Source organism: Stegastes partitus, unplaced genomic scaffold (assembly GCF_000690725.1).
Source record: "Stegastes partitus isolate 25-593 unplaced genomic scaffold, Stegastes_partitus-1.0.2 Scaffold2606, whole genome shotgun sequence".
NCBI classification, from domain to species: domain Eukaryota; kingdom Metazoa; phylum Chordata; class Actinopteri; family Pomacentridae; genus Stegastes; species Stegastes partitus.
Window position 1 is genome coordinate 2,895 of NW_007580337.1, and position 14,911 is coordinate 17,805.

At 43.1% G+C, this 14,911-nt stretch overlaps 1 protein-coding gene across 1 annotated transcript in view; it reads right to left on the reverse strand.

Moving 5' to 3' along the window:
* Window positions 1-329: 329 nt before the first annotated feature.
* The window catches only part of LOC103375460 (semaphorin-6D-like), a gene marked incomplete at its 5' end in the record, with an annotated part of 16,021 nt that continues 1,439 nt past the window's right edge, over window positions 330-14,911 (reverse strand). Inside the window, 2 exons of the mRNA XM_008305760.1 lie at window positions 330-8,796; window positions 13,390-13,521. Of these exons, the coding sequence (XP_008303982.1) occupies window positions 7,408-8,796; window positions 13,390-13,521 (1,521 nt within the window). The remainder of the gene's footprint in view (window positions 8,797-13,389; window positions 13,522-14,911) is intronic.

The following is a 14,911-nucleotide window of genomic DNA, read 5'->3' on the forward strand; positions in this document are numbered from 1 at the left end:
ATTGATCCCCCAACTCCAGGAGAAATTTGTGCCATGAGTGCTTTTAGAGATTCCAGTCTTTCTAAACACATTCCTCTCCTGCAACACATTCAGGGCATCCAATAACTTCCTCAAGGCCTTTAGGATCCCTGTGGACCGCCACAAAGTCTCAACATTTCCTGGAAGACCATGGTACATCTCAACCTTCAAGAACTTTCGACGCCTTTTTAGGACAGTGAGTTTGAGTGAGTATAACTTTATTTATAACTGTTTGTTGCAGCTCTGTTTCTTGCTTTCCACTCATAGCTTCATTATAAGAACCTGCAGAAATAAGAATCACTCAACTCCCATTAATATTCCACAGTAGCCTTTATTTACACCATCATCCACATTGTTAATTAATAGCAGTAAGGTAAACATAATAGTGTTTGACATTATTACATTGTCATTCTGGTGTGGCCCACTGGGTGGCGCTGTGAGTCCATGTTCAGTCGCGTCACAGCGTCTCTGTTCCCCCTCCGCCTCTCCAGCTGAATCACAGAGAGCACGTTTAGAGGACGAGAACCACGAAATGAATAAACAAATTTATTTTCAAGGTTACAAGTGCATCCTCATACAAAAACCCTTTTATAAAATGAGCCAGCGTCCCCGTAGTAGCACCCAGTGAAAACATTCCTAATCAGTCGGAACACAAGTGAACATCAGCTTCTCCTTTTAATTAAGCTTCAGCAGCCTTCAGACAGACGAAGAGTCTTGTTCCTTGGTTTGTCTTTTTGTGTCTCTACGAATGCAGATCACTTAGTTTTCTTTCTCCAATCAGATTTTGGAGCAGGTCACAGTTGGATTTCAAAGTAAAAGCATTTAGAAATGATGACGTCTGCTCTGTAGGTGTAATGCCAGACCATTATATTCCTGCTCACTTTTATTGTAGCTTCTTGGAAACCAGACTGTCTGTCTGCATGTGTGGCCTGTTCAGTGCAAAAGTGACAATAACATCGAGAGGCTCTGTGGGACGATTTAAAGAAGCATTCAGGTACTGTTGGCTGTTCTTTACATACAAGACATACACGTCTGACTGATTCCTAGGGTTGGGAACTTAAAAGTTTATAGTTCCAGACTTTACTGTTTGTGAATTGCTGTGCAGATTTGAGATATCTAACAAGAATTTCAAAGCAAACAAGGGCTATTTTTTTTTTTTTATGTAAATCTGAAAATACATAAAGACAAATGCATCAAAATGACACATCTTATGCAACAATCAATCCCAGTTTTTGTTTTTTTTTGACAATTTTAGGAGACATTTCAGTTGGTACCAAAGAAATACTGAAACCAGCTGTTTTTATTGTCCATCAATCTGGTGATTTTGTCTTCCATCACAGGATTAGTTGTGGAAAATTCAGTTTCCATTGACAATAAGAAGAGAGCAGCAGCAAATCCTTATTCTGAGAAGCTAGAAGCAGTTAAAGTTTGGCATTTTTATCTAAATTAAATGTTTCACTCCTTTATGAGCTTTCATCTTCATCGCACATCCACAAGGGAGGCTTTTTCTTTTGTTGGTTGGTTTGACTTTATGGATAATCAATGTGCAGACAATGAGCACTTTTGTATTTATAGTTTTAATCATCAAAGACTGAAAGCTCTCTGTGTTCAGAGCGTTCAAGGGCAGTCTGACATCAGAGACTTCCGCTTCAACTGCCAGAACAAAACCTTTATTATTTTCAACAAACAATGATTGTTTTTTCCGACATCCACGTTTAATTGTCTGTGTTAGTGATTTAAATTGTCAGTATTTTACGAAGACTTCTGGGGTTTCGGATGGTCCTTGAATGCACCGAAAAGGACAAATCGGTCACTGCTTCCCACAGAAATATGTTTTATGTAAATGTTTTGCATCACTGCACGAAGAAGAGAATCTATAAAGTACTTTGCCTCGAAAAAAATTGCTCGGCAGCAGTTTTGCAATCTGCATTAAACGGTGTAAGTGATTCAAAACTCGCAGAGCAAACTTATAACCTCTTTTGTGGCACCGAACCAGCCCTCTCATTATGATCTACCCTTTTTTAAAATGTTGTTTGTTCTGCCGTGTAAACTCCCAAATCAGCCGCTGAGAGTTGTAGCGCAGATTTAGGGAACACGACCCGTTAATTTAGACTTTGATTCCTGCAGGCAGCCGCCTTCCAGCAACCAGAACAACACTACATCAAACGGCAGTTCCAGTCAGACGAGAGATTCGGGTCGGAGATGAAAGAGGATGATGTAACCTCCTCAAACTGAGGCCGTGACATGAATCTCTTCTTTACAGTAACTAGGAATCAATAAACTGCTGCTTTGTCCTCTTTTATTAAACCTGAACAAAACGATCGAGTCCACTTTGAAAGCGCCTGATGAACCGTGACTTTTACAGCGGCCGCTTTGCATCCCAGATTTCAGCACCTCCGCCCTCGACGGCTGACGGCCTCAAAGTTGCATCATTTGGTGCAGAGAGCCGACTTCACCAACACTCTCCCGCAGCATCACCGCCGCTTCGTTATTGCTTAATCTGCTCCAGGAGTGTGTGTCCGGCCGGCTGAGCGAGTCAGATAAAACCAAAAACCGGCTGCTGGATGTTTATCTGCTTCACCGGCGGCCGGGAACCAAACAGACTCTTCAAAGTGAAAAAAAGTTTGTCGAGCTAATCTTCCTTTTTTTTAAACTTAGATGTCTAAGAAATCAGATTTTCCTGCTGCTGATTTGCGCCAAATAGGCAAAAAAAATCGTCCTTTAACGTGAAGATTTAGTCACGTTAACTCAAGGTCTGCTTCCTGGCGTTTTCGAGGGCTTTCAGACTAAACCTCCCAGTCTTCCCCAGCTGAGTGATCATAGAGATGGGAGGCTTTTGATTATGATTACAGAAGTTCACAACCTTATATAGCACATAACTATAAGCAAACATGAGGTAGAAAGCTCTGGAACATAGTAAGTGGCCCTTGAGTTAAGATTTTTTTTTTTTCTTTCATCCAGTCAGATTATTCTGTGCTTCAGTTTTTTCAGAATGATTTTCTCACTTTAAGTCCTGGTTTAAGTTGATCCAAGTCGCCTTAATCACAGTGAACAGTAAGTTACTGTTTGTTCAATTGTGTGATAAATTACTTTAGTTTGTTGTTGTCTTAGCAGGATGTTAAAAATCCATCTCGGAAATCAGGTTCTCACAACACAGGCGTAGGCGACGATTAATGAGTTTAATTGACGTTTTTTTCTTTTTCTTTTTGCAAAATACAAAAACACACGCTCAAAAAAACCAACAGTTTTTTAGGCCTAAAACAGATGTCGACTGTTATTTTTTGAATGGAAATAAGCTTTTTGTACATGTTGTAACGACTCCATAAACATGCATAATTCATTCCACGCCTCATGCAGCTCCGTTACAACGCGCACAAACATCTGTTAAGAACACTCGATCTTCTTTATTTTGCAGCTCCAGGTCTAAAACTGTAATTACTACTAAGTGAGATGACGTTTTCAGAAATCCTCAATCATCCCCAAGCTTCTAAATCCTAAATGTTATTATGAGTGCATTTAAAGGATGTCTGTGTTTGCTTATTGTTGGGGTTTTGGCTCATTCATGTCTCATTAATTCTTCTTTTTGTTTGTTTTAGCAGACTTCTCCTATTTCCGAGCGCCCCTAAATGCACCACGCGGTTTGCAGAAGAAAAGTACAAGTGAGCACATTGTCTTTCTCTAATCGCTGCAGCTTTTTGTAGCTTTAAGTCGTCCCACAGTTTTTACCTTTAATGCAATGCAGCTCAGATGATTTCTCATAGTTTCTGTTGTTTATTGCAAAATTCAGAGCCCAGATTCAAACCAAAATTGTGTCTTTTGACCAGAAGTATAGCGTCACTTATGCAGCCAACAGGTTAAAACATGCAGAGCAGCCAGTTCTTCAGAAGTCACTGTGTTGTTTAGGCATCAGGATCGGTATTGTTTCTTTAATCTTTTCCCGCATCTTAAAATAATCACATTCATTTTTCAAACTTCACCAAACCTGCACAGCAACATGTTGAGGCAACACAGAGAGCCAACTCGCAGCTCTTTGGATCCACCATCTGTACTTCAGCTTCACGCAGCTTTTCCTTTGATTTACAGGTTTTTCGTTCCAATCCCGTCGCCAACTTTTATTGCTGCTGCTGGCAGTATCGCTCGTCTCCGTTGCCTAAAGGTGTTGCCTGCGTGTCGTCGTGTTAACCTTCGACCGCTGCAGGCCGAGAGCACACGCAGAACAAACAGCCACAGAATAGAAAGAGTTCTTAAAACACCGGGAGGTAAAAGTAAACCAGGAAACAGCAGATTCTCTTCTCAGTCGGGTATTTTTAGAGCATCTGCGAAGAAACACTCCCACAGACTGTAGTCGGCAGCAGACTGTGGTCGCGCTGGCAACTCTGTCAAAGTGAATGAAGTAAAACGACTCGACAGGCACACGTTCACCCAAATTACCACCAAAATAATCACATTTATTCTCACTCTCCCCTTGTGCTGTCCGGCTACGCAGAGAGTTTGGGTTTACTTACTCACAGTGACACTGACCTCGTATAAAAACTACTACTACTACTGAAGAAATACTCTGTCTAAAAACTGTGTCCCGTGTGTTTTGTGGATTACCCAGAGTAGCATCCACTTGCACTGAATCTGACACACAAATCTCAAACCCGCTCGATCTGCACAGCTGGACACCACGAGAGCAGCGGTTCCCAAACTGGTTTAAACCCACAGTGAGTTCAGCAACATGTTTCAGTGTGGTGACGCTTCAGAGACATGTCACCAGAATTATTTTGAACGAATAAGACTGATGTTCGGATGTATGCAGGTTGTCATCCAGGTCAGTTTCTCAACTGCTGTTGGATTAATGAACATATAATTTTTATGTCTCTGTAAAGATAAACTGTAATACCCTAGTGTTCCCCCCAACCTTTCCTGTAGCACCGTCATCAGGTCAAAGTTTTATGTGTCCATTAGCCGATAATGTGGCTAAACAGTTTGGGTAAAATAAATCAACCCATTAGCAATACCTGCTTTATCCACTAGAGGGTTGCGAGGGGCACACTCACACTCATACCCACGGTACCCAATTCAGAATGGCACTGCGATTGGATTTGCGATATAATCTTTAAAAGTTATAGCTAGCCACAAGATGCAAAGTTTAGGCTTCACAGACTCTCGCAGACTTGGGAAGACAAAGGAAATTTATATCATGCGGACCGTCCTGTATGCACAGGTTCGGTTAGCATAGCAGTACGCGTCAACAAGCTCCTTCATTTACACATTTTCCAGTCATTGTCTAAGTAAGAAGCAGCATTCTGGTAGCAACACATTGCATTTTGAGACACAGGGCGTAAAGTTGAGTGTCCTTCATGCAGAAATTTAGGATCTATCTGCTACCTTATGCAAATATCCAGGGGCATCCAGCTTCAACTCTCCACCTCTGGAGACCCTTGAAGAGCTCCTAAACTAACTGTTGACGTAAAATGAAAGACAGATTCAGCAGCTGCACAGCTAATTCCTCAAGATGTTTTTAGAATCACATTATCAGTGAAGTGTTTGCTGTTAGAGTGTGTGACTCTGCTTAGTCGTACGCCCGTCAAGCGTCCAACGCCGGGAAGCGGTGCTACCCCTTGTGTCCAAAATTTCCCTGTGGACACGACTCATACAGAAAGTGCAATACTTTCTGCATCCACGTAATGCAAATTTAATGATCTTCCCAAATCCATGAGAGTCTCTGCGGGGTTAAGCACCGTAAGCAGTAATTGCATGCTTACAATACGTAGATGCCGATCTATGGTGCATGTACGGAACAGACTGATCCAAACAGACTACAAAATAGTACAACAACAACCTCCCGTCCGTGTGCATGTCCACAAGGGAGTATAATCAAGGCTTAACACTGACCTTAGTCTTGCTACTACAACACCTTTGATGCATGTTTTTTTCTTTCTCACATGTCTGAAGATAAAACTGCAATTAATGAAACAACAGACCCGAGCGACCCCTGCGCTGCCCTTAATCCGTCTCTCAACACCCACTTTGAAAACCGCTGCACAGCAACGTAAGTGAGAAAACTTGTCTTGCTGTAATTTGGGTGAACCAAACTGCGATACATTTCATCCTGTCAAAAACTGCGGCGCTCAGGCGGTGATGAGAAAACATTTCTGACAAACAGCAGAGCATTTAATACAGTTTGATTTGACACCACGTTGAACACGTTATAGATCTCGCAGATGTTCTCGGGTAAAGACATATGCAGGAGGCAAATGAAATAATTTGAGGGCAATTATTAATTCAAGAGAATCAATTAAGTAATTACAAATTATTAAACTGAGGGAGCATTAAGTGTATTGAGCATGAATTAGTAATTTAAGGGAAGCATTTATCAGAAATCCTCCTCGATCACCTGCTGGGCTGCTTTTTGTTGTTTAGATACCAATATGGTATAAAAAAAGGAGCATTCATCTGGTGTTTGTGTACTGTTAGGGTATCGGCTGCCGGGTTTTGACACTTATATGTGATCCCACAGCTCAGGCAGCATTAATGTCTCTTTCCTCAGAGTGTAGCTGAAGTGTTGGTCTGCAAAAATCTCCATCTCTTCGAGCGCATGAAAACAAAAGCTGCAGTTTCGTCTCCTCTTTTCAACTCGTTTCGTTTTTTCTTTTCTTTTTTTTTTTCCTCCGCAGAAAAGGAGAGTGAAGCTTTCCTGTCGATTTCAATTTTCCAGAGCAGACTCAGAAACAAACAAAGCAAAGGTAGGAATTATCCACTGGGTTTTTTTTAAATATGATTTCAGTGTGATATCTCCTGTGAAAAGAAAATACCATCGTCGGACTCGCAGCAATGCAGCGCTCCCAGATTCAGTTCATGTCAGGTCTGCAGCAGTCCAATTCCCTGCTTTTTAAATCTTTGCAAATGAAATCCGGGCCCCGTGCCAAGGTGCAACAACCGGGGACATTAGATCAAAGCGCTCATAAGAAAACTGCATTAATCCAGAATTTTCAGGCCATCTCGAGCCTTGGGGACTCCTTTTGAATCTTTAACATCTTTCGGCCTGCTTTTGGAATGTTTCTCGTCAGAGCTGGTTTTGATCCGTAGTTTGTTGTTAGCCTCGACCTCCGAAGAAATGAGTCAGAGATGTTGTTTATTTGGCGATCCTCAGAGTGTCTGTCAGTGAGGCGGCGTTCGTGACTCAGAAGAGGCGACAGACGGCGTCCTCTCAGCAGCAGGAAAATAACCACAACTGACGGGTCGTAATGAGGAGTGATGGGGACAAGTGTCTTTTGTGTGTTTCTGGCCCATCAGTGTTCTCATTTTGTCGTTTCTCACAGGCCCAGCAGGCGTTTCGAAGTGCTTTGCTCGATGAGGACTGCAGCAGCCATGTTGGAGTGGCGCCACTTCCTCCCTACAGTCTCAGTAGTGGTACTTTCCTGCCTCTGCTACCGGCGACGTTGCTGTATTTGGCAGGAAAAGCGGTTTTGGTGGGACTTGGGGTTTGAGCGACGCTGTTCTCCGGACGATTGCCGCCCGTTGCACGTGTGGCCCTCCGCTGTAACTGTGCTGCCGCGTGAGGCAGGCGCTGGCGATGGACGCCCGCTGGCTCTCGCCACTGGTGCTGATGTTTGCGTTGGTTGCCGCACCAGCACCTGGGGGGCCGTTGCAGCTGCTGTTGGTGTTCATCCTGGCTAGAAAGTGCGCGTGTGTCCCTCGTTGGTTGAAGCTGTGATGGCGGGGCACGGCGCCGCCCCCGCTGCCCATCTTAATGAGGGAGTGGCGCTGAGAGTGGTGGCGAGTCACAGATACACCGCCACCGCCGCCGCCAGTGCCTCCTCCTCCTCCTCCTCCTCCTCCAGGTCTTTCTGGAATCACCTGCTGCTGGAGTGGAGTGGAGGAGGAGGAAGAGGAGGAAGAAGGGATGGAGGTGGAGGACGTGGGGTTGTTGGAGGACGAGGACGATGAAGACGAGGAGGTGGCAGAGGATGAGGTGGAGTTTTGAGGAGGTGCGTCCAGGCGCTTGGGGAGGCCATCTCTTGGCAGGGTGGAGGTGCTGTAGTATGGTGCCGACTCTGTCTCAGGGATCTGCTGCTGGTGATGGTGACTGCTGCTGCTGCTGTTATTATTGTGGTGGTTGCTATGGTGATGGCTGTGGTTGTAGTGGTGTGTGCGGGTCTGGCTGTGGTGACTGTGATGATGGTGGTGATGATGATTATGGTTGTGCCCTCCAGAGGCGGAGGCAGAGGAGGATGGCCCAGGGAACAGGGAAGACGAGGAGGTGGAGGTAAGGACCTTGATGCCTCCGGTTCCCGACGCGCTGACCTCGTGGATGTGTTTGAGCAGCTCGTCCAGCGCTGACACATCCACCACCGTCTGGGGGAGTGACTGCTGGGAGTGGTGGTGATGTGGGACTCCTCCACTTCCACCTCCAACTCCAACTCCGCCTCCTGATGCTGCTGCTGCTGCTGCTGCTCGCTCATCATTTGAGATCTTCCTTTCCTCGGGAAGGTGCAGGGAAGTCGAGGAGGCTCCAGCTCCGTGGGCCGAGCCGTTGCTCAAACTGTTGCCATGGTGATGGGAGAAGGGATACACCTGCTGGGTCAAAGAGTTCCCAACGACAGCCATGAAACCCAGACTGGATCCAGAGCAGCTCGGCCCTGACTTGGGGTTGTTGTCCTTGGCGTTGTTGCAGTTCTGGTTCTTCTCGTACTGATGGTGCCGCAGGGCCTTCATGTTCTTGATGGGGAGCTCCGGGGTGGAGTCGGGTGTGGGCAGGCCGGAGAGCTCTCCATCCGCCTGAGACAGAGACTAAACAGAGGTTAGACCCATGGCTTTAGACATTTGTGAAATTGGCAACATTTTAAACAACTTAGTCTCAAAGCTTGATTAAAAGTATGCACTTCAAAGCCAGTAGACTCCATTGACAAAAACGTCATCAGAACATAGGCGCTGCTGGTCTACCGCTGCCTTGATCAATTAGTTTGTTCTATTGTGTGAATTTGGTGTTTCAGCATGTTAGTCTGAATTTAAACTAACATGTTGAAACATCAAAATCTTACAAGAACAGACCAGCAACTCCCATGTTACTGTTTCTGTCAAAGCAGTCTGGTGTCTGCTGTCTGGCAGTACGGTTAAGTGTTGAAAATGTTCTAAATATACTGTACACATAAATCGATGTTGATTTTTTTTTTAGGTGGCTGAAATACGTTGTGACTCCGAACCTGTCCACAGAAGTAACCTGCATAGTTTCAGTACTAGTCTCTGCAAACAACCACCATACACCGAGTATGGGCAAGTACCTCACATAGTCTCACTTCAAAAAGCAAACAAATAAGGTTAAGTCACTCAGTTATCAGATAATTCATATGTGTAGATTGTCAATCATCCACGTCGAGGTCATGCTGAGTCCTTGAAGACAACCGGACTTGAATAAGTTTCACCTCTTATCCAAAATGTTCCTCAGTTTGAACTGTCTGGTGGCGTGTTTCAGGTATTTATTGTAACCCACAACCCAAAACAACTTAAAATGTGGATGACAGGGATATCTCAGGGCTTTGTAGGTGATATCATAGAGTTTTTCTTTTAGTGTTTTTGGGTTTAGAAGGAGGTATTTTGGCACTAGAGAAAGCAGCTAAAACCATTATTTCTAGTTTTTCTGCTTCTGATTCTACTAGGTGGTTGTTCCTCACGGCTGATTCTGTCACTTTAGTGAGGTTCAATACTGGTAACAGTTTTGGAGTAAAGGCAGTTGTGTTTTTTTCTTTTTTTAATCTAAAACATTCTTCTTTGGTTGGGCAAGGTCTGTTATTGGTAGGTTTTTCACCCACTTATCCTGAATGTATTCTAGTGTAGCTCCAACTTGTTTCTGTCTGGTTGGTCCAGAAGTTGTCATGAGTTTTTGCGCTTGAGTGTAGTGTGTGGAATTTCCTTGTTTACCAGTCCTTGCCCTTTTCGTGTAGTGATAACTGTGCCTTTTCAACAAACTTAGAAACTCCCTCCATGACTGTGCTATCAATAGTATCTGTTCTGCTCTCTGGCCTTTGACAGTGAAGCCAAGGCATAAGCAAATAACTCCAGGGGACAAACCGAACCAACCAGAGAGAAACAAATTGACTAAGCACGAGTAGACATTCAGGGTTGGTGGGTGAAAAATTCATCAGACAGGGGCCTTACCCAAGTGGACACAGATCTTTTAGCTATGTTCTTAACATTTGTTATATCTTCACAGCAGTTACCAGTACTGGACAGAGTTAGCGGTGAAACAACTCAGGATTAGGGTTTCAGTGGTACTTTCTAGCCCAAAAATACCTTCTTCCATCCTCAAAACCCAGTCAGTAAAGGGAGGTAGTAACATCACTAAGGGTAAGGTAGGGGTGGCTCAGCTTTGGGCTGCTGATGAAAAAGTTAGGGGTTCAAGGCCCAGCACCACCAAGTTCCCACTGTTCACCTTGGAAAACTCAGCTATGTTTGTATGGACTTCTGAAGATCCACTAAGACGGAACACCTACATGGCAGAACAGCTCACCACCTCTGGTTGAAAATACCTCACATCCAAAACTCTTCTGAGTTTGCCTGCAAAGTCCACAAACTTAAACTGGCCGCAGATGACATCATTCAATGTTACCACACTTGTCACCTGTATACTTGCATTTGAGACAGTGAGAAAATCACCACTGCAAGATAGGTAAAGAACACAACCAATTTCACCCCCAGTCGATTCGGTGCCCTGTTGGACCTCCACTTGACGACCATCCATGTCGGGTACAATGAGGGTTTGCACAGACAGTAGCACGGCTGTGCCATGGGTTCTGCTGTGTCACCTGTTGTGGCCAACCGCTACATGGAGGAAGTGGAAAGCAGAGCACTCTGCTCATTCATGGAAACAACATTTGTTCAGATATTTTTTTACGACACCAGAATCCAAACCAAAGAAGTAGATGCCCTCACAGAACAACTTTTATCCACTTGGTGGACAAAAATATCACGTTGACAATAAGGGGACTGGGGGAAACAAACTGACTTTTTTTTTTTTTGGGAAGGTGCTGTGGACATTGAGGAGGATGGAAGTGTCAACGTTGAGGTTTACAGGAAACCAACACACACCGGCCAGTACCAGCTGTTGGACTTCCACCACCCTTTGGAACATAAGCTAGGGGTTACCACAACCTGATAGTGCCGGGTTGACAATGTACCTACCAAGACTAAGGTAAAAAAAACAAACAAACAAACAAAAAAACAAGGAGCACATAGACGTTAGGAACGTGTTTTCTCCAAACACAAAATCCTAAATCAGACCCAGCATAAATCCGAGACAAAAACTGGTTTACCCAACAAAACACAAGCTAAGCAGATTTAAATATGGGGTCCAATGCAGCGAGGAGTGCACAAACCTATATGTAAGGAAGACTAAACAACACCTTGTCAGAATGAAGACAGTAACGTCCACATTCTGGTCAGAGAAGGTGGTTTGAGAGAGTAGGAAAGGAAGCAGTTTATGCTAAACTGGAACAACCAAGGACACCTACCCTGAGGTTTTAGGCCACCTCCGAGAAAGTGGTCTACAACATCACATACCAGATACTTATAATGCAGTCCTGAAACCCGTCCCCAGTCAGTTTTACCACTGTTTACATCTTGAGTTGTGTCAATAACAATGTACAGGTGACCCTAATTAAATACCAGGAACTCCCTCGCAGTCAGTTAGAACTGAGGAAGTCTCTTTAATGAAATGTCTTCAAGAACTAGAAAGAAATCCAGTTACCTTGAAGCACTTAGGATAATCAAACTAACACACACATTTTTCACTAAATCAATACCAGCTAATGGTTACAGGCCTGAAGCAAAAGAATACATGTTTTTTCTCTTTCGTTAGCTCACATTGAACTCCTTTTGTAGTGTTGTCTAGTGCAGGTATGCATACACACAAGCTGGGTAATTAGTCGACTATTTTCAGGTGATCATTTTGTTGTCTGTCAAAGCACCGCTGTAGTCTTCTTTGTCGAATATTTAGCATTTTCCTTGCAGCTATCTAAGTAATAAGTACAAACCAAATGGGGAATGTGGAGTTACAGCCTTCACACTAAACCTCTTTTTATCCGTCTCATATCTGTGTGTTCAGTACCGAGCTGGAGTCAGTCTGTAATATGCTCAGCAGAGCTTATACACTGGAAACAGGGGCAAGATGCATCATTTCAGCATCAGAATTACAATGTGAAGTACGGCAAATTAACTCAAACACACCGTGCAACAATTTTTTATTTTTTTTTGCTGCTTCATACAAAAAGAGAACTTTCACAGTTCTCATTTTCCACGACTAATCTCCAAGAGACGTCTGTCTGATAGAACTTTATTTACTCCGATTTAAGGGTTCTTGGATACACTTGAGTTTTTTTCTTACATTTCTTTTTTAGAAAGACACAGAATTTGTTGCCATGCAGGCTCCAAACGTTAGCAGCAAAACGAGCGAGAAGCAGGTGAGAAAAACTGGAAAGGAAGATTTGGTTGCAAAAAGTGATGCAGCATCGATGTATAGAAAGATTATGGCTATGGAAAGGATGATGCTGATGAAAAACAGGTACTCTGCAGTGTTGTCACCTCACGAGGCAACACAACTTATGCATTAAATCAGCACCACAAAGCTCTGAACATCATCCTAAACAAAAGAGTATTTTGGATGTCTTTCTCTGTGTTACACCCAATGACAAAGATTCTAAACTGCTTTTTTAAAAACAAATTTGTTTTTTTAATGCAGACGCACTGTCCAACTAAATTACTCTGATCATTCTAGAATAATTACTGATTTTCTAATAGAGCTATTAAAGTCATCTAGTAAAAATCCCTGTGCTTTTTCTTATCGCAATCTATTGTGTGGATAAACTAAACATCACAATGTCAGTTTTCTCCCGTATCAGACATCTCTGCTTAACTGCATAAACACATGAATTATTCTACATCACTTCAGTCAGAACATTACACACTATAGCTGATCCACTACGATTAATGTATTTCAGATAATGTGGGTTTAGTAATGCTTTGCAGATGCTACTATATTGCCTGACGAGCATCTGCTCCTCGAGAACATCTAAGTTAATCAAACTATCCCAAGTTTCTCCATCAGACATTGACTTTTTCTACAGGTAAGTTGGACATTTCAGCTTTCTGCATTGTCTGTAATGTTAGTGTTGCCTCACACAGCTGTTAGAATGGCTGTAGAGTCCCGTTCGCTGCTTGGTGAAGCTAGGCTAGCGGGTTCTCTTGTTTCCTGTCTCTATGCTAAGCTAAGCTAACCATGTTCTAACTCCAGCTCAGTTCTTAAAACACAAAGGCTGAGTGTTTTTTCCAAAATGCTTAACTCTTGCTCCAATACTCAGGGGTTTCCTGCTCAATCCGATTGCGTCCTACCTGGGACAGGCTGAGGTCGGGGTCTCCCAGCGGCAGGCCCTGGTGTCCAGGGGTGTGGAGGTGAGGCTCGGCCCGGCCGTTGGGGATGAAAGAACTATACATCTTCGGTGTGGACACGTCCAGTTTGTCCTCCTGGAAGAAGACAAAAGCAGAGTACAGAGAAGACGAATTGGAGATCTGATCAGGGTGAAAGAAAAAAATACAGAACAACAGAATTTGCAATTTTTAATCTTTAAAGCACAAAATGAGCTGAACTGTGAGGGAAGAACGTCCTTACTCGGTGTTTCAGGGTGATTTTCAATTATTCCATACAGAGTGATGAAAAACTTACATAAATATACATTTCAGCAGGGAGGTCAGAGGTCGGCAGCAGCTCAGAGATTCAGTTTATTGCTCAAGGACACTCGGAAAAAAGATGGAGTTCATAATGAAACAGTCGATTGTAATGACTGAATAAAAGACTGAAGTGAAGCTTATTATGTCTCCCCCCAGGGTGAGGAGGAGGTGGGAGGAAAGGATGAATATTAACATCGCTGCTCAAAATTCAGCCGGGTATGTCGCTGCCTCTCAGCTTGTTCCTTGACAACAAAACCTGACGGAATCTGCTGCAAATGCATGTAAAATGTAGCAGCGCTGATGTGTTCATTTACCTACAGGCTCTCTCACCCGCCAACCGTCATCCACACGACTTACACTGATCTGTGCACCGGCAATGACATGACATTTACATATATTCAGTTCAAAGATTATTGCTTGAATTATCTGGCTTAACAGCTGCATAAAGTTTGCTTGAGATTTTAAGGATGAACATGAAAATCTGCTCTCTGTGGTTAAAGAGTTAGACGCAGCCGCAACGAAAAGAATATAAAAATCAAAAACGCGTATCAGAAAATCTGCTCAATCACGTTTTCAGAGATCTTTTTTAGAAATATTGCACTTTGTTTTAAGGCGCTGGTACTCTACAGATGTTGTTTTGTAAAACTATTTATCTGTCTGACTGCATGACTTTGTTGTCATTTGCTCATATTAACAATTCATGACGGAAATGTCTGTCAGGTAAATGTACCCATAAATAATGAGCAGCAACGTTTTTGTGTCATTTGAAAATGTCCAAAAAAACATTATGTTCTCTGCACCTGCTCGATTATGTATGTAAACTTCTATCTGCTGAACTGGATTTAAACTGTACAGAACAATGACTGTAGAGTCTACAGGGATATTTGGAACATGTGAATTAATTTTACTTTGATTTGTACTTTTTCATTTTTTATTTTTTCACCTGCGCCATTTACTGTGAGCGTTATGTGGCTTGTTTGCAGTTTGCCTTCATAGAGTTGTTTGTCATTGCAGCTAAAATGAACTGAAATCCAGAACAGTTGCCTGAATGGACAGTAAGAAATCTCGACACTGATGAAAATTGCAGCTGATCTGTTGTCACAGTTGGCACGAACTCATGTTTAATATCTGAATATAATAAATTGCACAGCTGTTTTTTAATGTCATAAAAAATGTTGTCAAAAAT